Below are 27,629 nucleotides of genomic sequence, written 5' to 3' on the forward strand. Positions count from 1 at the left end.
TACATTAAATCAACATTAAATAAATACACTGGGTGTGTAGGATTAATCACCATAAAGTGTTAAATGTGTATACTTGCGAGTAATAATTTCGTCACACCCTTAGTGATTAAAATTAAACACTAACACAGTGTTTGTATTTATAAACACTTTCGTCAGTGTTGTTTTAACACTAGCAAAGATGGACCTGTATGTTCACCCGGAAAGTGATCATTTTAACACCCATGGTGACAAATCTCCCAACATATTTTTGCTGTGTACAATTCACCAATTAAGCAATAACTCTCCAAGCTCATCTCTCATCACAAGAGCATTTTTCACACTCCACCTCACATCAAAAAAATGCTTGTTATTTGTTAATTTACAATATGCATATTCCACAAAAACCCGACCCTCTACAAGAGATTTGAACATTCAAAGCAAATCAGCATCTTCCCCTTCATTCTTACATTTATGGGATTTTAAAATAGCCAACTTTGCCTGTCCCACTAGAAAATTACCAAGTGTACACTGTGCTTTCCATTCTTTCTTATACTTCACACCCAAAATGAACATATTTTTTGTAAACATAAAACCCACCTTAGTAAATATTTTGTCCAACAATTCAAACAAAGGAATTAATCTCAATCTCACAAAAAAAATAAATTAAAAAAATTAAAAACCGTATCAAGAATACTGCAAAAAGGGCATGCAGATAAAACCATCCCATTAAATTTTGACACAAAACTATTTGTTGCCACAGCACAATGAAGTACTCTCCATTGGAGGTCCCCAGACCTCTTAGGAATAGGGGGCTTATATAAACATCTCCACGATGGAGTTATTTCTGAAGAAATTGATAAGATATTCTCTCCATTTAGTATCAACGCGTCTTTTCAATTGAATATAAAACAGGGATTTCACGCACATACAATACAATATCTTTTTATCAACATTGTGAAACAGTACATCTTCAAATCCTTTCAATAAAGTATTGTTTAAATCTTCATCCAAATCAAAAATTATATTAACTCTAAGATCTGGAAAAATCAAAGAAAAATAAAAAAAAAAAAAAGGCTCAAAGAAGGCTTCCAGGTATTATTTCTAAGAAAACTGGATTATCTTTAACACACTTTGAAAATAAAAACACAACACCAGCACTCAGATTCGTATCATGACTAAGACTAATACTGCCCTCTCATTCCTTTATCCAATCCGTCTCATTACAGGCATCAGTATGAGTCTCTTGCAACAAAATAACATCTGCTTTTTAAAGTTGTAAATACTTACATACAGTCGCTCTCTTTCGTACATCCCTACATCCATTTATATTTAAGGATCCGATATTAAAGGGTACCATCAGGATGAAAAAGAAAAAATGAATAAATACCACTATAGATGTAATTTCCAATACATAATACCTCTTTAAGGACTTTTCTTTACTCTTTTTCTGACAGCAATTACAAACTTTTTTAAACGATAACGCTTAGGCTGATCTAATTCCTCAAGTGTTGCTTTCTTCATAGCGATTACAGAGGAATCAATAAAAAGCTTTAAATCAGGAAAGTATCTTTCAATCTTTGGTTTTCTGATTTTTTGTAGTATTCAAGAAGTCATCTAACTGTTTCACACTGTAATATCGAGGCTTCTTTGATCTCCCAACAGTACTTAATTCATCAGTAATTAAGTCTGAACACTCACTATCCAAATCACTGTCAACAACCTGTGACGTTGGCTTTTCAACCAACAGATCAGCATCATTTTGAGACATATTACTGCTTGATGCCTGTACCCTCAACACTAGGGCTGCAACAAACGGCTATTTTGATAATCGATTAATCTAACTATTATTAGAACGATTAATCGACTAATCGTCGATTATTTCACAGACTTATCAGTAGACTTTGATTATTCAGCTTTTGCAATTAGTTAAAATATTAAGTAATATATATTCTAACATAAAGCTCACTTCAGCTTTAGAAAAGAATATTATGTAATTACAATTATTATACAATTAACTGGTAACACTTTACAATAAGGTTCATTAGTTAACATTAGTAAACATGAACTAAGAATGAACAATACTTCTACAGCATTTATTGATCTTAATGTTAATTTTAGCATTTACTAATGCATTTATAAAAATCACAGTTTGGGATTTTTAACATTGGTAAATTCACTGTGAACTAACATGAACAAACAATGAATAACTGTATTTTTATTAACCAACATTAAGATTAATACATAAATGTATTAAATGCATTGTTCATTGATGTTAATTAATACATTAATGTTAACAAATTATACCTTATTGTAAAGTGTTACCAATTCATTATACAAATAGATGTATTTGGCACACAAAATGAGATGACAGACAGAGACACTCTCTCACCATTTAATTAGCTACATGAAAAAGTAACTGAATGACACATCTTGCACATTCTGCTATCTTATCTATATGACTGTGGTACAGTTGAGACACCCATTCTTAATGCTCTAAAGCTGGCTAACCATTTATTGCAAATGTAATAAATTACAAAATTACAGTATTAAATAACTACAGTTTAAAAATACATGTATTTATTTGCTTTATTTAATTCTAATATTTAACACTATGATTTATGAGCTTGTTTCATCATGGGGACATAAAAAAATATTCCAATAAGGTGAATTTACTGGTATTACTATACTTGTGGGGACATATGGTCCCCATAATGTAGGTAATACCAGTACACAAACACACACAGCCTCTGTATGCATTTTATTTTCTATGACTGAACTGTTACTGTATACATATAGCATCCTAAAAAGAGTCTCAACTGTACCCACTTTACCACCTTGTATATTTCTTAAAATGCTATGTAATCCTTTTAACATTCATGTTAGAAAATATGTCCATTAATGATAGACAGTTGAAATATCACAATTATCATTTTGCGTAGTATATGTGTAAATGTGACTTTTATCCTATGATCATAACACTGTACAACTAAACAGCATGTGAAGCAACCAATCCGGGTACAGTTGATACACTGTGTCTCAACCGAACCCCACTGACATTCTCTAGATTATGAAAAGACCTTGCATGGCACAATGTCATAAAATATGTCTATTTTTAGTGCACAGAGTAACGTTTGCAATGATATATGTTAAGTTTAACAATCATAAAAGAATAACAAGCTATTCATTGTGGAAGGGACATGGTGAAATGAAAGTGAAATGAAAATTTCACCTTGGAAAAAAAACAACTTTTGCCGATATCTTTGGAGTGGAAAGATGCACACATTTCAAATTTCCCACGATCAAAGAGAACACTAATACACATGTGTGGAGCAAAAATCACGGCTCGGGGTTCTTGTGTAAGCAAGTTATTTAAGGTGTTTCAACACATGTCTCAAATGTACTCGGTCTACCCCAAACGGAGAGAGAGCAACTGGACAGAGAGAAGAGGGACAATAAAAGTATTAGAAAATGAATAAATAAAATAAATAAATGCCAATTAAATATTGTAAAAGCTGTACAGTTCATGTTAAAACTTTTAAAAGTTTTTAGTGTATTTATTTATTTTTAAAGTACACAGTAGGGGAGACCTGGGAGTGTTGTAACACGGTCAGTTTGACAAGTCAGAAAAGAGCTGTGGTTATGTCATCAATATCATACACTCCATTCACATTTTTTATGTTTATATATATATATATATATATATATATATATATATATGGTATTATGAATGTGAGCAACATTGTAGATTTTATGACCAAAAAACTGATTTTCAGGAAAGAAACCAATATTTTTCATTAAGATAATTTTTTGCCTAGCAATCATTGTGTTGTATACAATCTTTTGACTTACATAACCTAAAGTAGCTGTTTCTCTAGTTTAATTTGATACTTTGCATTCATGCTAACTTAAACCCCACATGCTAAAACAGTTAGCTATGTCATGACTCTTAATGATTACAATGAGTCCAGTAATCCAAGCACATCCTCTATTGAGGCAAAGTCATGTGAGGTTTTTGTTTGGACAAAAACACTATCCTCCTCAAATGAGCACATGCGTTTTTTGTGCACATTTTTAGAATTTCTGCGCATCTTGACATTTCCATCCAGCATTCCAAAATTCACATACAAATAGGTAGATGGCAACACACAGGCCGGATTAACACAGTGTAGTGCCCTAGGGTGACCACATTTGAAGTGCCCCCGTTTTTAATAAAAAAAAAAATCCATAAGAACAGGTAGAATAAGAAGAATAAGTTACTAATCAAAAGAAATCATTTAACAAAATTAGTTTCCACTACAAAGGTGGCACAGAAGAACACAAAAGTGGCATGTAGGTAAATTTACAGACATTTAGAGAGGCTCAGAGGTGGCATGGATGTTTTAAATTCATAACAATGTTGTGAGATTAATGTTTTAAATATAACATTTTGAATATAGAACTATTGTTTGATTGAAATTATTTAAATAACTGAAAGGACACTTTAAACATAAAAATAAAACTGCCAACAGGTGGCGGTAAATCACTGATTCGTTTGAACAGCTGATTCATTCAGGAACGAAGCAAGTGACTCACTTTATGAGTGGGTAATTGAATCACTGACTCACTAGACTCATTTAAAACGCAGGTTCATTCATAAATGAAACACCGCTATGTTTGAATGGAGATGCGCAGCTGCTCGGCTGTGACTGTTTGAAACTATGTTCCTAGACTAAATAGAGCAAAATCAGGCAATATTGTTAAAAGTCATACAATGTACATCACTTTATATAACTTATTGTTTATTGAGCTGTTGTATTAATTTAATATCACATTTACAAACACCTTTAATAATCTTTAAAAGCTGTTACTCACTTCAGCAATCTCACAAAACTCCATTATAATCAATGAAGCTCTCTACACTGCACAACGAATCTCTTATTTACACCATCTACACTTTGTTTGTTATAACGAGAGCATTTGTGGCGTGCATAACTCAGCAATGAACAAAAGTATTTTGAGCAGTGAGTGGATTCTGATTAACATTGCATTCAAGGAATCAACATATGTCTGCGATACATTACTCAACGCTGCACAAACACGCAAGTAGAAATCTTTGAAGCTCCTCTCAGCGCAAACACAAATAGCCTATGCTGATCCAACCCATTCTCACACCCAACTCGTCACATATTGAAGCTTGGTCAGGACCACTTGGCGTCGCTTTTGACGCTCAAGGTACCCCTTAGCGTCATTTTTCGACTTGCAGGGTCCTCCGTTGCTTTAAATAGGAAACCCTTAGCGTCAATATGCCGACGCCATACTGGGAATTTTATCGTCATAATTAAATTATATATTGTGTAATAACATTGCCATTATTGCATATATGTTGGGGTGTGATTTTCAATGTAAACAGCCACAACAGTTTTATTTATATTACATTATTTACACATTATGAGCACATAACCCAACCCCTGCCCCTAAATTTGTCAATAAAACACAAGATATAACAGGCAGATACAACTACTGTCATAATTTATTCAAAAATATTAATATTCCAAGTCTTCCGAGGCAAAACATTTGATTTGTGAGAGGAGTAGGCGCGTTAAGCTCATCCGTATGCAGTCTGTGCGCGAATTCAAAAATGCCGCCAGAAGAAGCCTTGGTTGTGAAATGCTATTGGCTCTTGTGTGTCTCGTGACCGATTGCGTTTTGCTGTTCTGACAGGCTATTGGCTCTTCTGTGTCTCGTGACCAATTGCGTCATGCTACGGGACTTGAGTATCTTTTGAATGAGATGTGAGCGCGTTAACGGAGGCGGGATCATTTTCAGCGATTAAAACCTTATGTTTTGCTCTCTTCTTCTCATAAAGACTTCGTATGGCTTCAGAAGACCTGGAATGCAGCACGACTTGTTTGTAATGCTTTTATACTGCTTGTTTATGGGCAGTTTTGCAATAAACACCGGTGACTTAACTTACATTTGCCTGTTAACTGTTACGTGTTTTATGTTGTTCTGAAGTGGGTAGGTTTAGGGTAGGGGTGGGTAAGGTGCTCCAATAAAAGTATAAATGTATATAAAATTATTTATATTTTTACAAATGCATGCAAACCATTAAACTAAGACAAACAACTGAAAACAACGGCGGAGAACGTATTGTCATTTTCCATAAGCGTCTTGACCTGACGCATAAAGCAAGCAATTGAAAGCAATGGAGTTCCTATTTTGTCATATAATGACGCCTAGGGGCACTTTTGGCGTCTTCATAGTGAAAGGCGTTTGACCATGCTTCAGTTTTTGACGCCTTGGGAGTGAGAATGGGTTGGCTGATCGGGTTAGTCGCACAGGTGCTCCTAAATATGTTTTGATAGTCGCACACAGTAGCTACTTTTCAGTCGCCCTGTATAGCCCTGGCAATGTGTCATGATATTTTCTCTTCTTTTTTTAAATTTACGTTTCGCACAACCGCCAAGTCGATGCTGCCTATCCATTTGTGAATAAATATGCTCGACTCTGACTGGGGGGAAGGGGCAAATACACTGGGACCTGACCCAATCGCAATTCTTTATATGCGTGCATATATTTGATATTCTCTCTGTATATTGTATCATTAACTGTTCATTTTCTATGCATCTGTATCTCTTCCAGCAAAATAATATATACAAAACATGAAAAAATATTTTAAAGGTCTTGTCATTATCGTAATCACTTGGTGCCCCCCTATTGGCTGGTGCCCCAGGGCACTCGCCCAATCCCGTCTATGGATAATCCGGCCCTGGCAACACAGCTAATGACTGAACCCTTATGTGACAGGAACACAGTACACACACACACACACACACACACACACAGCAATTGTTTTTGTGCTAAATTTAAAAGGAATACAATATAATGTTTTTAGTCACTTTAAATGGTTCACTTTATTCTTAACAGTTCATTCGGCGCACGCGACCAGACTGTATTGACGCGCTCATACAATGTGCACGGGCGCTTTGAACCTGTACGCTGTTTGCGTGCCCAATCTGCCTGTGTGATACAGTTCAAGCCAAACAGTGACAACAGCGCCTCCTAGGGTCACAGAATATGATGGTCACAGAATTTGGTGTAACACCGGCATGCACTTGCACGCGTGCCGAGCAGACAAACAGGAAAAACCATCAGAATTTACGCCCATCTTTATCAACTAATCTGACAAAAACCACTATAACACCTTCTCCTCTAACTAACAGCAATATTCGAGATAAAAAAAAAATCTGAAAGGAAAAGTTAGAAATTCCCTTAGTAACTCCACACACTCAGGGGCGGATCTACCGGGGTGGCACGGGGTGGCAAGAAAAAGCTGTGCCACCCCACCTGCCACCCCAGAATTATCACAGAATAAAACATAAATGTAAGCAGTGTTTCATGTGCTACTTTTCAGCCGCGGCGATGACAGCGTAATGGAAAATGATGGCAAAAAAAACACACAACAAAAACACGTCTTTCACTAAACTGTGCACGATGGTTGCACGCGCACGCAGCGCGTCCAGTGTAGTCGGCTTCATTAACAAATGACTCTTAACCGGTTCTTTTTGAGTCAAAAACACAAAGCGCAGCCCATTCACTAACGAATTGTTTTTACATTTGTTCGTGAATCAGATACTGCTTGTCGGTTTATTCAGAAGTCCTCTGAGAAATCTAATCCCGTCCGGATAAATCTGAGATTCATCCCGTAATTGTCTGGTGATCCGATTCTCCGACCGCTCGCTCCACTTTTATCATGGATATAGAGGCCTTTCTGCCATATCGGATCAAACAATAACATGAAATCAGATGCCGATCACTAAAACTAATAGCAGTGTTAGGTTAGAATCTTGTATTGCAGTTTTCTCGATTGTTAACATAATATAACTGATTTTATTTGGCCCATTTCCCAAACCATTAATTTAGTTCTCAAAACAAAGACACATTTCTCAAAAGGTTTAACAATGAGTAAGTTAAACATTAGGTAGCAAAATGACACCAATCAGAATCTCTGCATCCTAACAACGGAGAGAGGAGAGAGCTGAACGAATAATATACATGGGTTTTATACTTACGCATTCAGTATAATTACCTACATTAGATGATGGAAATTTCACTATTCTATATGTACAGTAAACTGTAGCACATGTTGTACACCTTTAAACATGTGACTGTCAAATTTTATCTGTAACCATTTTTCATGTGTAGCTACTGCATAAAAAACTGTTTGCAGAACTGAGAAATGACTGCCTAGAGATATAGTCTTGTGTCAGGAGACCAGGAAACTGCTATAGTACTGTACACTGTAATGAAATTTGACCAAATGTGCTGAGGATGCTGAATTTTTTTTTTTTACTGTACTGTATTGTGGTGCATACCAAGTTCATATACAACTCTTTGGTATTTCAACTTTTCTGGTGTTTTTAATCTACTGCAAGATTACTTTAGTAGTAAAATGAAAATGATCTGTTCCCAAAAGTTCATTGCTGAATTAGTATTATTATCTGTCATTTAATTTATGTTGTATACTGTAATAGACATTGAACTGCAAAAATAATTCCTGAATCCCAATAAGAGTATTTTGTTAAGTGTTATTGATCTCATGAGTGTTCGCTGGGCAGGAAAGTCATCTGTGTATTTGAATTGTAAGCATTTAAGAATACCTGTAATAACTAGATTGAAAAGTTTGAATGACACATGTATGCTGGCTTGTCTTAAAGTCTTGTTTAAGAAACATAAATAGTTTGGTCAGTTAGATGTTTTAGATGTTTGCTATAGTGTTGCTAGCTGGTTGCTAGGATATTCTGGGTGGTTGCTAGGCTCTTGCAGTTGCTGGGGTGTTGCTAGACTATTGGTAGTGTGTTCTGGGTGATCAGACATTCCCACCTCTGGTAATAACAGAAAATCAAACATTGTTTTCAAAACTGATCCAGTTTCAATGCTGTGATATTATTGTATTTCTTTCTAATGTTAGGAAATTCAAAAGTGTTAAACTTGCACTAAAACGTGATTTATACCATCTAAGTAGCCTTTGTAATATTAATAAAACCACATGTCTTCATTAATGATACAAGTTCAGAAACATTTATAACCTGTTGAATTTTTTTATATTGCGTATTGACTTGGTGCCATGATGGATATTGAAATGTTGTTAATTATTTTTCATTTTAAACAGTATAGATGATTACTTAATGGTAATGCATTATTTGTGAACACAACTCTGCATGTCAGACAATAAATCCCCCAAAACTATGCATGGGGGCTTGCTTTGGTGTTGCCACCCCTCATAGACCCCATGCCACCCCTTTGCCACCCTAAAAAATATTTTCTAGATCCGCCCCTGCACACACTCCCTGCTCACACGCTCCTCACAATCACACACAGAGAGAGAGAGAGAGAAATGTTAGTCTCATCCACTACCTCAAACATTGTTCTTTTAGATATAAAATATATATAGAAAACTATATAAAGAAAAATCTAAACATGTCTTGTATTTGAGCTGCTTCTTTGTCTTGCAGCTCTGATCCCTCTGGACATTCAACTTCATGTGGTGAAGCTCATCCATAAAAAATACTCATTAAAAATTCTTGATAAAAATTGTGTTTATATTTGGTTCTAATTTACTGTAGAGTTCTGCTGAACTTAAGTTAATCCAGATAAAGCACTTCTGATTAAACATCACTATGAAAAAATCCGACACCGCCCATCATTCTTAGAAGATGAAGAACTGAGGATGAGTTTCTCTCTAAATTAAAATAGTGTTGAAGGGAAGAGATTTGGTTGTGGAAGCTGATCTGTGCCAATCAAAACTGTTTTATACACTTCAGTAAATATACGGAAGACTGTTTACTTTACAATCTTTCCCTCTTTTCGAATATATTGCATTATGAAGACACATTTTTCTTAATTTGTCTAGAGGTACTGTTCTGATCCGAAAATGTTCATTTATATTTTGCAATGTTTTCAATCAGCCATTTCCTCAGAGACTGTAAGAGGCCATTTTGACGTTTCATACTAGATCGTACAAAGACTTATAAAGCAGCACGATGAGGAATCAGCGGCATTATAATGCCAAAATATAGTTTAGAAATGAAAATAAATAAAGAATTGACCATTAAAAATAGTTTTGCTGGAGGGAGACAGAGAGAGAGAGAGAGAGAGAGACGGTTATCAAAATCATAATATGCTACGTACCATCGGCGATCATCAGCAGTGCTGACATCAAAACACAGTTCATTCGGTGCATCTTCAAATGATAAATTAAACCAAACCGATCATGTCCTTTAGCTACAAATTACCACAAACATAGATGATTCGCTGAAGTAAGCTCATGTTCGTGAAATGTCCGCAGATCAGTTTTACTTTCACTTATTCTTTACTTTCGATTTCAAATGGTTGCATCGAGTCAGGTGATCAGGAAGTATTTGTAACTTACTGACATATAGGCGGTGCAATAAACACGAAGGCTGTGTCCGAAATCGCATACTACTTGTGTAGGTACTACATTTGAATTAAAACGTACTTCTCGACCGTTAAAAAAGTACGTTCTATATAGTATGAATGAGGGTAGTATGAATGGAGTTCGGACGTACTACATCCGCCATGTTGATGTTGTCACGTGTCATGCGTCTTCACACAACAGCGCGAACATTTAAAGAGCCCACTTCACTGCGCGAACATAGTTAATGATTTTAATTCTTACCGCTTTCATCGGCGTTTTAAGGTCGTTTGGCTCAGAATAAAAGCAGCCGCAGCTGTGAACAGAACAGACAGAGGCTGATTTTGAGCAAGGAAGTAATTTATTGTAATAAATAAATGCAAGTAAAAATACACAGGAGAAACAAAAGGAACATGAAAAAAATTAATGAACTTGAATAAATTAATACATACACACTGTGTATATATATATGCAGTAACTACTAGTAACTTAGTTACTGTAATAATATTAAGACAATAAGATTTCAGTAATAATATTACAGTTACCATCCATAAAACAGCTTAGTTACTTTTGATGCCTCAACCCTACTGATTTTAAATCCAACAATCAAATAATTCCTAGATATATTTTCATAATTTTCGCGACTCACACATGCATGTGATGTCCCCGGTGCAGCAGGCAAGCTTGGAATATGGAAAAGCTTACATTCAGCAGATAGAAATATTGCATTATTTTGATTTTGTCAGGAAAAAAGATGATCTGGACACTGTTGAGTAAGTTGTGGCTTTACTTTACTCCGGCATTACATCCCACCCACATCCCTCTGATCAGCATGTGGTACATTATATTACTATAACTAAAAATCTTTTTGGAAAATTAAAACGTTTCTTACAAACTTATGTGATTTGATAAAATACATGATGAAATATAATCCCATAAAGTATATGGGTAACGGAGAAATTACAATTAGCTTCAAGCTATACATGACAATTAATGTGATTAACCCTCAAAAGACCTTCATTTCCTGTTTGATGACCCCAAAATTGAAAGAGTAATTGTAAAAAATATATACATTTTAATGCTGTGTTTTGGGAGATATGAAGTACTTTTGTACCTGTTTACCACAAAAATCCCCAACTACACCATTAAGCTTGCATGTGGAATATTATTTTTTTTATGAAAAAATCCCTTAAATGTTGTTCTAAATTTAATTTAAATTGTCTCTGGATATCTGCCATCTGGTGGTTAGAGAAAAACTTGTAGAAATCACAGTTTTTGAAAGAATAGTGTAATGACCATATATATCCAGCAGAGGCCCATAGAGAGCCATTCATCTTTCTGGAAGCGGTCAGCTGCTCCTCTCACAACTTTTCTGATATATATTTTGTAAGTATATATTGAAACATTATAAAATACATTAAAAAAGTTTAGAATTTGTTTTTGTTGTTTGATGTATTTTGAAGTGCCCACTTTTGCAATAATACCACATAAATTTGCAGAAATGCCACACAAGTTGTCACTAAAACTTGATTGCAGGTACATATTTATTTCGATCTAAAAAGTAAAATAAAAACAATTTTATTTTACTTAAATATAAATAAAACCAATACCAAAAAAAAACAAAAAAAAAAACACAACTGCAATAAGCATATATGAATGGTGGGTATGTGTGTAAGAGTGTGTGTGTGTGTAAGTACGAGAGTGAGTGAGTGAGTGAGTGCGTGCGTGTGTGTGTGTGTGTAAGTACGAGAGTGAGTATGCTAGTTCCACATTGCATTTGTTCTCTAGTATCAGGCTTTCATTTTTTTAGTGTGGACATTTTCAGATTTATGCAAAATTTATTGATTTTATTTACCAATTTCTATAAAAAAATGCTTTGTTGCAGTCACACGTACGTGTGTGTGTCTTTTCTACATTGCATTTATGATCTAGTACCAGGCCTTAATTTCTGTGTGTGAATTTTCAATTTATGCTGGATTTATTTTTACAAACGAAAAAAAAAAAAAAAGATTTTTTTTTTCACATTTCCCATTCATTTTCAAATGGAGTCATATTGAAATTTACATACCTTTAGAACAATCGAATCAAGCCCTTTTTTTTTTTTTTTTTTAAATGTGAATACAGATAGATACGACGGCGTTTTAGTGCCTCCTTAAAAAAAAAAAATAATAATCTAAGATTACGAGATTAAAGTCGTAATATTTCGAGAATAAAGTCAAAACTACGAGAATAAAGTCGAAATGTTACAAGAATAAAGTCGAAATACTACGAGAATAAAGTCGAAAGGTTTCGAGAATAAAGTCGAAAGGTTTCGAGAATAAAGTCGAAATACTACGAGAATAAAGTCGAAAGGTTTCGAGAATAAAGTCGAAAGGTTTCGAGAATAAAGTCGAAAGGTTTCGAGAATAAAGTCGAAATACTACGAGAATAAAGTCGAAATACTACGAGAATAAAGTCGAAGGTTTAGAATAAAGTCGAAGGTTTAGAATAAAGTCGAAAGGTTTCGAGAATAAAGTCGAAATACTACGAGAATAAAGTCGAAATACTACGAGAATAAAGTCGAAATGTTTAGAGAATAAAGTCGAAATATTATGAGAATAAAGTCGAAAGGTTTCGAGAATAAAGTCGAAAGGTTTCGAGAATAAAGTCGAAATACTATGAGAATAAAGTCGAAAGGTTTCGAGAATAAAGTCGAAATACTACGAGAATAAAGTCGAAAGGTTTCGAGAATAAAGTCGAAATACTACGAGAATAAAGTCGAAAGGTTTCGAGAATAAAGTCGAAATACTACGAGAATAAAGTCGAAATGTTTTGAGAATTTAAATCGTAGAAACTAAAGTTATAATATTTTGAGAGTATAGCCTATATCGCGCATGCAAATTGCCCGCATTGAGATCACCGGGAGAAGTTGCCGGGACACCGGAATTGATTTGAATATTGTTGTGTCCGAGCGGCCGCATCATCTTACTGGGATGTCAATTTTAAGGACTCGCGGAAACAGCTTAATATCAAGAATATGATATTTATTAACAGACTGAGCAGGAACAACTGTTTATCTTAACATCAGCTCACACACTCAATCAACATTCCTTTTTTTTTGGGGGGGGGCGCTGTAGCTCTCTTATTTAACCCTTTTTTAATACACTACAAATATAGCTATGTGGGATTATTAGCAGAAATCATACCATGTGTCATACTCGCGGGGACAGTATGCTTGGAAATAATATTTAATGTATTCCATTGCATTCGTTATTTGTAGTGCGCCAGCCACCCAATAGCAATAGCTTAAGCTTTGTGCTTTTAATATAAAACAAAGTCTCAGCTTTCAAAATCAGTTTTATAGCGAAACACAAATTGTGTCTTACAATAATGTGATTTTCAAGATCTTTAATGTGGCGTGACAGATCGCTGTATTTATGTGAATCAGTTCATAAAATTATTGTGAAAATTCCACCTGCTCCGCAAAGACGTCAGTGGCGTCCAAACTTTCATTCCTCACATGTAGCCTGTCTAATTAAACAGCAATAAAATGTTCTAAAGGTTGAAGTGGACTCAAATTTGTTAACATACTCTATATTGTTATCTTTTCTGCTTTAAACGTTGAGTGACTATTCACAAACTGTTTTATTCATGGTATAGGCCTACTGTAAATGAGGACATAATATTTAATGTCTTCCATTCATTATTTGTAGCGCGCCAGCCAACCAGTAATCACAACAATTTTGTGCTTTGTTGCTTTTACACACAGCTCAGCTTTCAAATTCTGCCAGGTTTATAACGAAATACAAATTATAAATGTGTTTTTGCTCTTTATTTCAAGTTTATAGCAAGATATAAATTGAAGGAACATCATAAGGCATGAAAAAAAAAAAACAGTTTAGCCTAATTTATAATGAAAATAATGTCTCATCGTTCGTTACTGTAATCGGAAAGATGACTGACTCACATGCCGCTTGACAAACACATTATTGCAATATAGCCTACATATTGTTTGTATTTCGCTATAAAACTGACAGATTTTGAAAACTGAGATTTGGAATATCTCCCGGTGCTCCCAATCCGGGCCATTTGCATGAGCAAAAGGCTAGAATAGCCCATCTCAAAATATTATAACTAGTCTTTATTCTCATAACATTTCGACTTTAATCTCGAAACATTTCGACTTTATTCTCGTAATATTTCGACTTTATTCTCGTAGTGTTTCGACTTTATTCTCGTAACATTTCGACTTTATTCTCGAAATATTACGACTTTAATCTCGTAATCTTAGATTTTTTTTATTTTTAACGAGGCACTAAAACGCCGTCGTAGGATAGAAAATGTTGAAAAGTCACAAAATCTTATTCCACTGAGATGAAGGGAACCATTTTTTTTTAAACTAAAGAATAGTTGATTGGGGTCATATTGACCCCAAAGTCCTTATGAGGGTTTCTTAAACTATAGCAAATAAACTGCGATAATGTGAGAAATTTTTAAGGTGTCTGAATAAATTTTAGTTTGACTGTACATTTGCACAATTTTTAGCATTACCATAACATTTCCATGATTCCCCTGTGTTTTATTTAGTTTTCCCCACCCTGATGTTTTCTGTCAGTCTTGTCTGTGTAGGCAGCTGTGGGGGCGTGACACCTTCTCTGGTGTAGTGTCACTGACATTATTTTTGAGTTTATCGTTACTGTACAACAATGTAAATGAGGCTACAGCGGTCCCTATTACTGTATGTAAATATAAATAACAGTCCTGTTGAAGACAGTGCCGAACCTAAAGTTACATAATTTATTGTAATGTTCATATAATTCTGTGATAGGTAATATGGTGCAATGTAGGCAACAAATGTGCAACTTACAGTACCTAGACATCTCCTGACTTGTCTCTGCACCGATTCTGATGTGGCTGGTGCAGGTACGGGACACCAAACCAAGGCTTCTGGGGTCATCTGGTCCAAGGCTCCTCCTGCTAGGCATCCCGCTCCACTTGTGAGTTTGTTCTTCACAATCCATCATTGCAACTCAGAAATGTATCCGTAGGTTTTTGTCAGATTTCAAGGCATATACACTGTATCCTCTAGCATTTTTTGAAACTGAAATTACAATCATTCAATATCAGTTACAAAGTAGAACAAGAGACAACCTTAAATGACATGTAAAGACAAAATCAATTACATATAAAACACTGGATGATTATTGTACTATAAATGGGAATATTGCATAAGTGTAAAACACATCTTTGCCCTCCATCTTTTTCATTGTTGGTCGGTTCCAGTGCACTGTAAAAAAAAAAAAAAGTTGAGCGAACTTAAAGGGGTCATATAATGCCATTTTTGTACAAGTTAATATGATTCTTTAGGGTCTAAATTAAAAGTTTGTAATATACTTAAATTAAAAATTCTCGTTAGTATTGTAAGAAAACACTTATTTTACCTGGTCAAAAACAGCTCTCTCTTCAGCACGCGATTTCAGTGCATGTGCCTTTAAATGATCATGAGCTCTGCTCACCCCGCCCCTCTGCTCTGTGGGGCGTGACACAACAGATGTGGAGTGTTGCCTTGACAACAGTTGAGGGTATCTTTTAGTGGAAGAATGGCAGCGGGAGTTTCTGAGGACACTTTCATTCATTTTAATGTACTGTTACCACGTTAACTTTACCACAGCATACACAGTTTATAATAACACAATAACCATAACGCGTTGTTCATTACAAACGTGGGATTATGAATTATATTGAGAACGTCGTAAATAGAAAACATGCATGTACCCTGAATGTAAACATTAGCCACATACATCGTGAAGCGTGCTAGCGATTTGCAAAGATTAATATAAAGATTAATATAAAGGTTAATTAAACGTTACACTCACTTCTTCTGGAGGTTCAGCAGGAACACGAATAGTTGGTACCGATTCTTTTTTCAGGAGCAGCTTCTTAGCAAAACCAGCTTTATACTGACCTTCATTTATAAAGCAGTCTGGTGAAAAATGATTCGCGCAAACATGAAAACATTGACGTTGCTCGTGGGGAATATTCCCTTCAAAAGCAAAACTCAGCCACTGTGTCTTCAGCGGTTCGGACTTAGGAACATCAAAATGACTGCTGTGTTCATTATTGCACCCGAGAACAGAACACCACAATCGCTTAGACGCCATTCTGCTCATAGACAGCTCCAGCGTATATCAACAATGACGCGGACTATGATTGACAGCTCGCTCACGAGCAAGGGCGGGTCTGTGTTGAAACACTGCTGTCAATCAACCATCGTGGGAGGCGTCCGACCGTGTGGCGTCTGCGTTCGAACGGCTTGATTTGAGACAGGGTAAAACAAATAAGGAGATTAAAAAAAAAACACTGGATGGATTTTTAGCATTTTATGATGGTTGTGTACAGGCACTGCTAACACACATTTCAGTACAATCAACTTGTAAAAGTGCATGTACCATTATATGACCCCTTTAAAACATTTTTTACCAGCTTCAGCAGATTTTTGAGTTTGCTCAACTTGTTTTTGTGGGAGATTCTCAAATTTTAAGTTGGCTCAACTTTTTTTTGAGCCAACTTAAAATTTTAAGGCAACAAACTTCAGCAGATTTTTGAGTTTTCTCAACTTGTTGTTTTAAGTTTATACAACAAAAATTTGAGAATCTCCCACAAAAACAAGTTGAGCAAACTCAAAAATCTGCTGAAGCTGGTAAAAAATGTTTTAAGTTCGCTCAACTTTTTTTTTTTTTTTACAGTGTGGAAATTGTAGTCTAAAGCAGCAAGCAGAACTCTTGCCTCATAAATTGGGGGGCAGAAAGCATAGCGCACGCTGGCATACATCAGGATATGATTCACCACACAAAATTGCAAAGTAAGACTGACCAATAACACACCGTATAGAAATCAGTGGAATATACTGTACTCTTCATCAGAGCTGAACCACTCTGTCCATCATCTCTTTCAGGGAAGTAAGGGGAAGTTTCAACCGGCCAATCAATTATGTACATAAAGACACATTTCAGATAAAAACAAGTTATCAAATAATAATAATATATATATAGAAATAAGGAAGTACTACTTACTTACACTGTTCATTGGGTCATTGAAAACAGTTTCTTCCAAGTTCTCCACAACAATGCTCATGTCATGTAAGCTACACAAATTTAAAAAAATGTTACAAATATATACATTATAAATGTGACGACCCTGAGTCTTCTCCAGATCCTATTGGGCAGAGTGTGGCAGGCTCTGATTGCTCTTCCTCATGTTAATTGTTTGATTAGTAGCATATTTAAGTGTGATATCTGTTAACTGAGACAGGCACTCTGTGGGGGGATGTTTTCTCCGGAGTGTCTCTTTGCTTATTTGTTTCTTTTGGCATTTCTTATATCTTGTAGTTAAAGTTTTGTTATTTATTTCTTTGGTTTTCTTTATTATCCCTAGACGTATGCTTTATAGTTATTACTGACTGCTGTTGTTTTAGTTCAATTAAATAAAACAATTGGCATTGATACCCTTTGTTGATTTGCACCTTTTTTTATGTTGCGGCTTTTAAACGAGCTGTTCGTAACAATAAAACTGTAGAAAAACAGATATGCAGTGCTAAAAGTTATGATGTTACCTTTGTTCAAGGCCCTGGATTTCTGTGGCCTCTGCAAAGACACCAAGATCACTATCTCTGTGAGGAATAACTAGAGAATGTGGTGTTTATCCCACATATGCTCATTCGAAGGAAACATAGACGAAAAAATCCAATATGTTGTACTCAGCAAGTTCAAGTTTCTAATCAAAGCCATTAGAACAAAGTTATTTCTATGCATGACTTGCATGAGTGTATTTTCTAACATGACAGTTTTTGCCTGTATTACTGTAATTACTTCAGCAACAAATGTGTTTTTATAAAACAGATAGTTTTGGTCCTTGATTCTGATTGGTTGAGCCTCGTTCGAAGCTGTTGTAAATTGCACAACAAACCTACACCTTTGTTTACGGCCGTGTGTTGCTCGGCAACCACTTTGCTGCAACCACAACCGTTTCTGAGGAACTACGTTGTTTGGCAGAATAATAGTGTGTTTATTAATATCATTACACTTTATTTGTTTTATTTTGTGAAACCTTTCTACGTATATGGAACCTTACTCCGCTTCGTGTTGTGCCTAACAACGCCCCTTAGCTGTTATAAATTCACTGTAAACCACGGCTTCTTGGGGCTCATTGCTTTATTGAAACATGTATCTTGCATTGTTTGCTCTTGAATGAACTGATTGTTAAAAGTACTAAACTGAAATAGTGCTGTGTAATATATATGCACCAAATAAGGAGGAACCGGAATTATTTCATGAAGTAAACTAAATTTTGGCCAATCTTGAGGGATACGTCATACTCGGAGGTGACTTTAATCACGAAAGTCAAAACAACATCAGGTCAAGCCCGAGAGATAGGGCTGCTATTCACGCTCTCAAAGATGACAATGGATTAACAGATATTTGGAGATTGGTTCATCCACGAGAAAGGAAGTATTTATTCTTCTCAAATTGTCACAAAACCTTTTCAAGAATTGACTATTTTCTGATCTCTAATTCGTTAATTGATTCTGATGCTGACTGTATAATTGACAGGTCATGCACACGTGGAGTTAAAATTTGAAGTGAAGGTAGATTATAACAAAAGGGGAAGGTGGAGACTAAATACTTTTATGTTAGAGGATAAGGTCTTTGTAGACTCATTGCAGGATGACATAAAGATGTTTGTTGAACTTAATATTGGGTCAACTCAGAGATCAGCAACAGTATGGGATGCCTCTAAAGCATATATCAGGGGAAAATGTATTGCTTATGCCAGTAGGAAGAAAATAGAAAGTGTCGAAAAAGTGAAACTTTTAGAAAAACAAATCAGTGATTTAGAAAAGGAACTGGTGCAAGGTTTTACCGATTTGAAATTTAAACAGTTTTGTCAATTAAAATTTGATCTCCACGAATTCTTTAATAAGAAAGCAGAATATGCATTATTCCGATTGAAGACCAAATATTATGAGAGTGGTGAAAAAGCTTGCGAGGCAGATAAAGCATGACACATCTCATATCATACCTGCAATTAAGGAGGGAAATAAGGTATTCACGTCCAACAAAGAAATTAATCGGGATTTTAAGGAGTTAAAAGATTTTCTAGCCAAGGTGATACTGCCTACTTTAAGCACCGACGAACGAGACGCAATAGATGCACCTATAACACAAGAAGAGATCAGAACTATTATAATGTCTTTGAAATCTGGAAAATCACCAGGCTCTGACGGATTCCCGGTAGAATATTATAAGAAGTTTGTCAATGAGTTGACCCCAATATTATGAATAAATGAATTTGAATATGGATCCTTTGTTGCAGAAAATACAAACAAAATTAGTTAGTTGGAAAAAACTTACTTTAACATTATGATGAAAGATTAATATAATAAAAATGGTGGTGGCGCCACAGTTTAATTAAATATCGGGGATGGTCCCTATAACTATGCTTCACCAGATATATAAACAATATAATGCTATGATTAAGAAATTTTTGTGGAAAGGTAAAAGACCTAATTACTGTTGGTAATTCTAGGGTTAGCATTATCAAATGTGGAGCTTTATAAAATAGCATTTGACATGTCTAAACTCGCTAGACACTGGGGGGAAGATGATACAGATTTAGATTGGGTATTAATAGAACGTCAAATCACTACAACTTTCCGGCCAATAGAGGCTTTTTCACAAAATTCAGAAGGGGACATACAGTACCATATGACCAACCCAATTTTACTTCATTCTACCGAATGTGTAAGACTTCTCACATATGTCAGTACTACTCTTCAATATGAAATAATCCTTTTGTTAAAATAGGGAAAAAACCTTTGTTTTGGGGACAGTGGTTTAGAAGTGGAATACGTACCATGAGGGATTTATTTAGTATCAATAAGTTTTTATCTTTTATCAATTTAAAAGAAAAAAAATAATTTAGAACATCGGGATCATTTCTGGAAATATTTACAGATAAGAAACTGCTTGGAGGCAAAGATTTCGATGGGACAAGACAAAAATATTTTAGAAAAATTTTATGAACTTATTGTATGCATGTGATAAGATTTGTGAAAACCTGAGATTGATTTGGCAAAAATACATTAATAGTAACATAGACATGGATACTTAGAATTGTATCATACTGTGGAAAGTACATAAAAGAAACAAGAGGTAAATTTATCCAATATAAGTTTTGTATTATTATACACCAATTCGTCTCTTTAGAATGTGTTGTATAAAGGATAATGAATGCTGGAAATGTAAACAGGAAACTGGCACATACATTCATGCTCTTTAATGTTCAAAGATTCAACCTTTTTGGGCAATTGACCTTATGCACGGTTACTTCCTGGTTGTAGATAAGCCAGCTCAGTCATTTCCGGTCAACTGTACTGTGCAGTAAGAAGAGCGTCCTTTACTAGGTTTCTCTACATAATCCATTCACATTTAGGAGAAAAGTTTTGTTTGTCTAAGATGACCAAACGTCCACATATTTCGTTTCAGGAATGACAAAATGCGAATGTTAAACTTACGCGTTAAATCATGCCGCGAGTCATTGCTATGATTGACAGCGGCAACGGAATGAATCACCTGACGAGCCGATGTCAAAATAAAGCTGTGCATTAAGTGATTCAGACTAAATTCAGACTAACAAAACTACAGGTCTGTGTTGGATAAAACTTAAACGATGTAGCCTAGTTATTTAAATTAAATCTAAACATTTCAAAATACTGAATGCATTATTTATTTGTTATACCAACTTATTTAATTTGTATTTGACTATATAAAGTGGGTACGGAAAGTATTCAGACCGCCTTAAATTTTTCACTCTTTGTTATATTGCAGCCATTTGCTAAAATCATTTAAGTTCATTTTTTTTCCTCATTAATGTACACACAGCACTCCATATTGACAGAGAAACACAGAATTGTTGATTTTTGCAGATTTATTAAAAAAGAAAAACTGAAATATCACATGGTCCTAAGTATTCAGACCCTTTGCTGTGACACTCATATATTTAACTCAGGTGCTGTCCATTTCTTCTGATCATCCTTGAGATGATTCTACACCTTCATTTGAGTCCAGCTGTGTTTGATTATACTGATTGGACTTGATTAGGAAAGCCACACACCTGTCTATATAAGACCTTACAGCTCACAGTGCATGTCAGAGCAAATGAGAATCATGAGGTCAGAGGAACTGCCTGAAGAGCTCAGAGACAGAATTGTGGCAAGGCACAGATCTGGCCAAGGTTACAAAAAAATTTCTGCTGCACTTAAGGTTCCTAAGAGCACAGTGGCCTCCATAATCCTTAAATGGAAGACGCGTTTGGGACGACCAGAACCCTTCCTAGAGCTGGCCATCCGCCAAACTGAGCTATCGGGGAGAAGAGCCTTGGTGAGAGAGGTAAAGAAGAACCCAAAGATCACTGTGGCTGAGCTCCAGAGATGCAGTCGGGAGATGGGAGAAAGTTGTAGAAAGTCAACTATCACTGCAGCCCTCCACCAGTCGGGGCTTTATGACAGAGTGGCCCGACGGAAGCCTCTCCTCAGTGCAAGACACATGAAAGCCCGCATGGAGGACTCCAAGATGGTGAGAAATAAGATTCTCTGGTCTGATGAGACCAAGATAGAACTTTTTGGCCTTAATTCTAAGCGGTATGTGTGGAGAAAACCAGGCACTGCTCATCACCTGTCCAATACAGTCCCAACAGTGAAGCATGGTGGTGGCAGCATCATGCTGTGGGGGTGTTTTTCAGCTGCAGGGACAGGACGACTGGTTGCCATCGAGGGAAAGATGAATGCGGCCAAGTATAGGGATATCCTGGACGAAAACCTTCTCCAGAGTGCTCAGGACCTCAGACTGGGCCGAAGGTTTACCTTCCAACAAGACAATGACCCTAAGCACACAGCTAAAATAACGAAGGAGTGGCTTCACAACAACTCCGTGACTGTTCTTGAATGGCCCAGCCAGAGCCCTGACTTAAACCCAATTGAGCATCTCTGGAGAGACCTAAAAATGGCTGTCCACCAACGTTTACCATCCAACCTGACAGAAATGGAGAGGATCTGCAAGGAGGAATAGCAGAGGATCCCCAAATCCAGGTGTGAAAAACTTGTTGCATCTTTCCCAAAAAGACTGATGGCTGTATTAGATCAAAAGGGTGCTTTTACTAAATACTGAGCAAAGGGTCTGAATACTTAGGACCATGTGATATTTCAGTTTTTCTTTTTTAATAAATCTGCAAAAATGTCATCAATTCTGTGTTTTTCTGTCAATATGGGTTGCTGTGTGTACATTAATGAGGAAAAATAATGAACTTAAATGATTTTAGCAAATGGCTGCAATATAACAAAAAGTGAAAAATTTAAGGGGGTCTGAATACATTCCGTACCCACTGTAGGTATTTAAATAATTCAGCATATAGGCTGTGACTTTGTGACTTCCTGCACTTGCTGTAGTCTACTTCAGTGCGACAAAGTACTAAATTTGTTATAATATTTATTTTATAATAAATCAAAAGATGTGAAAAACTAAGTTGAAATGGCAGCTGCAGCCAATGAGTGATCCTATACTGCCATCTCTTGGTTATAACGGTAATTTCATTTTCATCTTAAAAACTATTTTTCGCCGAGACACGTTTTTAGCATATTTCTTCATGTTGTCTTCATGAATGAAAACTGAACCTTTAATAATGGGAATTTTACCACACAGAGTTGAGAAACAATAAATGGCTTAAAATTTTATAAGATTTTAAAAATGTGTTCATGGCTTTGAAGGTAAGATATTGATTAATCGAGAATACCATTATGTCGTTTAAGAGATTAACCTAAGTGCCTAAACAGTTACGATAGTGTTTATTTGTCAGCATTTAAATGCACAGTTATACTGACGTGGGTACTTTCCTGGACTCTGCATATACAATTATATGTTCTTTAATAACATGAAACTGTATGTTAATTCCACAATCATTATTTACAATGTTGCAATTATTTTGTTTCTCAGTTTCTGATAAGAATGAGGCAGGAGATGTTTCTGTGAGAGTCTCTACCTATATATAGCACATATAAAATGAACTTCACCGGAAGATTACGAGCTGGCTTATCTTTATCCGGAAGTTCTAAATAGCGCTCCGTGCATATGGTCAATTGTGTTGAAATGTCTTGCAAGATGCTTGGGATCTGACCTTCCATTTTCAATAAGGATGTGTCTTTTAGGAGATAAATCTGAGATCCCTCAGATTAAAAATAATAAGTTTTCCCTCGTTACTGTGGGTGTAATTACAGCAGTGCGACTGATACTCAGATTTTGGAAAGATATTCAATGTCCTACCTTTAAAAGGTGGACTGAATTTATGATTGAGAATGTATCATATGAGAAAATGTTAGCAAAACTGAATGGAAATAACGCTACTGAGCCCCTAAAGGGACATTGGCAAAAAAAAAAAAAAAAAAAAGAACACTTTCTCGTGCGCACGAGATACTATAGTTACAGTTTCCTGTTGCATCACTTCTGCCATCTTACACAGAAGAAAACAAGAGCATGCATGTGCATGAATTAGCCTAATTGAGATCTATTTTGGCCTTCAATACTAAAACATTGTGTCTGTTCTTGCATTCGGACACAGATAAATCATTACTGAACAGCATAAGAACGGCTTTTTCTCTCAGGCTATATTCCACCTGAGCAATAACTAACATCTCAGGACTCTGATCTGTACATAACTTCTCAAAACTTTTCATCTGTAAAATAGCACATTCATAATTCTTTCTATTTTCTCTATAGGCCTATATTGTACATAACCTAAAATATCTGCACATTCATAATTCTATTTTATCTATATTTTTATTACCATAGTTATTGTTTTTTAATGCATTGTCTATTCTGTTTATTATTAGCCTTATATTTCACTCTATTACCTTAAATTATATGCATGACTACACTCTCTCTGTACTTTCTCCACTGGATGCTCCTGTCACCAAGACGAATTTCTTGTGTTTTTGTGCGTGTAAACACACTTGACAATAAAGCTCTTTCTGATTCTGACATTTAAAACGCATTTTGAGGTCTAGAAGGATTGGTAGCTACAGTATAAAAGCTCAAATTTTAGATTTCGATATGGCAATAGCCTATTGTCCCACATACAACTCTAAAAGCCAGTCAAATATTTATATAATCGAAAGCGATTATTTATTTTTGATAATTATTACTTTACTTCAGTTTGGTTTTCAATAACTGCTGTTAGTTTCGTTTCATTTTCGTTTTTTATTTCTTTGACATTTCTTTGACATTTTTCTTTCTTTCTTGATAAATAAATGCCTTTATTTTCGTTAAATACAGTTCCTAATATAACATGTCTTAAGATTTTCAAACATATGCTGACGAAAACAATACGATCGCGCTGACATTTGCAAAGCGAGTGCCTTTCCTCGAGTGCGCGATCTCCCTTATAAAGTACAATTATTGCGTATTGATCTATGCATTACAGTAGGTCTTAATATAGATCGGTCTCAATGTTAATCATACATAAAAAGAAAGTGTGGAATCACTTGCATGCTCTTGATTAAACTACCGTTTATTTGCATATTTGTTCTTATATTGAATAACAAAGATAAAAAAAAATAGCTATATTGTGATTGATAAATATATAGTCATTATTATTATTAAGAAAAGAATTGGAGGAAAATATGCAACGTTGCTTGGTGATTTTGCTTTGTAATCTTTAACTCGATTTTTCTCGAAATCAGATCTGCTGCCCGCCTCTATTGCCTTCAAACGGCTGTAGCTCAGTCATTTTTTGTCTGATTCCAACAAGTCATATATAATTTTTTTATATTATATATATTTTATTTTTTATATCATTTTACTCATTTTAGAATGTTCGTCACATTCATTTTTTAGAATTATTACTTTATTGTAGTTATAGGCTTTCAATAACTGTGTTTCATTTTAGTTTTTCATTTATTTTGAGATTTCTTTCTTTATTTATTTGCCTGCATGCCTTTATTTCCGTTAAATACAGTTCTTAATACAACATATTTTACTGTTTAAACATGAATACAATATTTATTACATTTAAACTCGTTTAACAAGCATTTTAGAAGTAAATGAAATATCGTATACATATTTAAACGGTAAAATATGTTATATTAGGAACTGTATTTAACGAAAATAAAGGCATTTATTTATCAAGAAAGAAAGAAAAATGTCAAAGAAATAAAAAACGAAAATGAAACGAAACTAACAGCAGTTATTGAAAACCAAACTGAAGTAAAGTAATAATTATCAAAAATAAATAATCGCTTTCGATTATATAAATATTTGACTGGCTTTTAGAGTTGTATGTGGGACAATAGGCTATTGCCATATCGAAATCTAAAATTTGAGCTTTTATACTGTAGCTACCAATCCTTCTAGACCTCAAAATGCGTTTTAAATGTCAGAATCAGAAAGAGCTTTATTGTCAAGTGTGTTTACACACACAAAAACACAAGAAATTCGTCTTGGTGACAGGAGCATCCAGTGGAGAAAGTACAGAGAGAGTGTAGTCATGCATATAATTTAAGGTAATAGAGTGAAATATAAGGCTAATAATAAACAGAATAGACAATGCATTAAAAAACAATAACTATGGTAATAAAAATATAGATAAAATAGAATTATGAATGTGCAGATATTTTAGGTTATGTACAACATAGGCCTATAGAGAAAATAGAAAGAATTATGAATGTGCTATTTTACAGATGAAAAGTTTTGAGAAGTTATGTACAGATCAGAGTCCTGCACGCGGGCAGGTACCCACGGGTACCCGACGGGTGAACCGCAAAAATTGACGTAACGGGTGGAATAATATTGACGTGTCGGGTGCGGTGCGGGTGCGGGTCGGACTGGTGACAAGCACGGGCTGGTTGCGGGTACAATTATAACCAAGACTGTTTCGACTTAATCCAGTAAACGCTGATAGGCAGCTCCTTTCAAATTGTCCCGTGCTTGTGTTCGCGAGCTCTGTCTGAAGACCGGCTTCTACAGCGGGATTTGCAAACACTGAGCACTGTAGCCAATCGACAGCTGTATTGACATTGATTGACAGCTAGGTCTAGTGATTATATTAAAGGGAGCGCTCTTTGCTTGCTTTTCTGTAGTTAATCTATAGTTTGAATAAAAGCTTTAGTCAGCAATAGTTTTATATTGTTTACAAGTTGAATGGTGATTTCTCTCTCTCTGTTAACTTGTTGGGCTGTGTGTGTTAAATGTTATTGTTAAATTTATTATTATTTATTATTAAAATATTAGCGCATTAACTCAGAATGACTTGTTAATTGCTTGTTACATTAAAAATAAAATAAAGGCGTTTTGTCTGCCTTGTGTAGATTTGTAAATTAGTATTGCTGTCGGATAACGGGTCGGGTATTCGGTTAACTACTGCGGGTGCGGGGCGGGTGCGGGTTTATCAAACAGGACCCGTGCAGGACTCTGGTACAGATGGACAGTCCTGAGATGTTAGGCTATGTATTGCTCAGGTGGAATATAGCCTGAGAGAAAAAGCCGTTCTTATGCTGTTCAGTAATGATTTATCTGTGTCCGAATGCAAGAACAGACACAATGTTTTAGTATTGAAGGCCAAAATAGATCTCAATTAGGCTAATTCATGCACATGCATGCTCTTGTTTTCTTATGTGTAAGATGGCAGAAGTGATGCAACAGGAAACTGTAACTATAGTATCTCGTGCGCACGCGATAGTTTCTCGTGCCCACGAGAAAGTGTTTTTTTTTTTTTTTTTGCCAATGTCCCTTTAGGGGCTCCGTATAACGCAGACGTTGACATGTGGGAGAATTTTATTCAGATTGTGACTTCAAAGGACAATTAAAATTAGATCCATGCCTGATTTATGATTTGTCTATCCTGTTGTGCTCTACAGTGTCATTTCTGTTAAAACTTTCCATTTTTATTATTTTTTTTGTACACACAGTGTCTTATTATTGTTTACTGGTATGTTATGTATAAGTAAAATCAATGAAAAAAAAAAAAACTTAATTGAGAGAAATAAAAAATACTAAACTGAAAGATCACAATGTTGTGTTTTAGTGATTAAAGCAAATGTTCTCAAGATATATTGCAAAAATCTTGTTTTGAAACAATGATTATGTTGATTGAAATCATTATAATTGTAATGAAAGCATGAAATCAGTTTTGAAAGAATTACTCGCGACGTTAC

General features: G+C 35.2%; 2 protein-coding genes across 2 annotated transcripts in view; both read right to left on the reverse strand.

Moving 5' to 3' along the window:
• The window catches only part of LOC131536873 (butyrophilin-like protein 2), a 28,897-nt gene extending 18,332 nt beyond the window's left edge, over positions 1-10,565 (reverse strand). Inside the window, exon 1 of the mRNA XM_058770044.1 lies at positions 10,150-10,565. Coding sequence (XP_058626027.1) covers positions 10,150-10,201 — 52 coding nt within the window. The 5' untranslated portion in view covers positions 10,202-10,565. The remainder of the gene's footprint in view (positions 1-10,149) is intronic.
• LOC131535819 (gastrula zinc finger protein XlCGF57.1-like) overlaps positions 1-27,629 on the reverse strand; it is a 509,738-nt gene that overhangs the window by 303,664 nt on the left and 178,445 nt on the right. The window lies entirely within an intron of this gene.

The sequence above is a fragment of the Onychostoma macrolepis genome, chromosome 03 (assembly GCF_012432095.1).
Source record: "Onychostoma macrolepis isolate SWU-2019 chromosome 03, ASM1243209v1, whole genome shotgun sequence".
Lineage (NCBI taxonomy): Eukaryota > Metazoa > Chordata > Actinopteri > Cypriniformes > Cyprinidae > Onychostoma > Onychostoma macrolepis.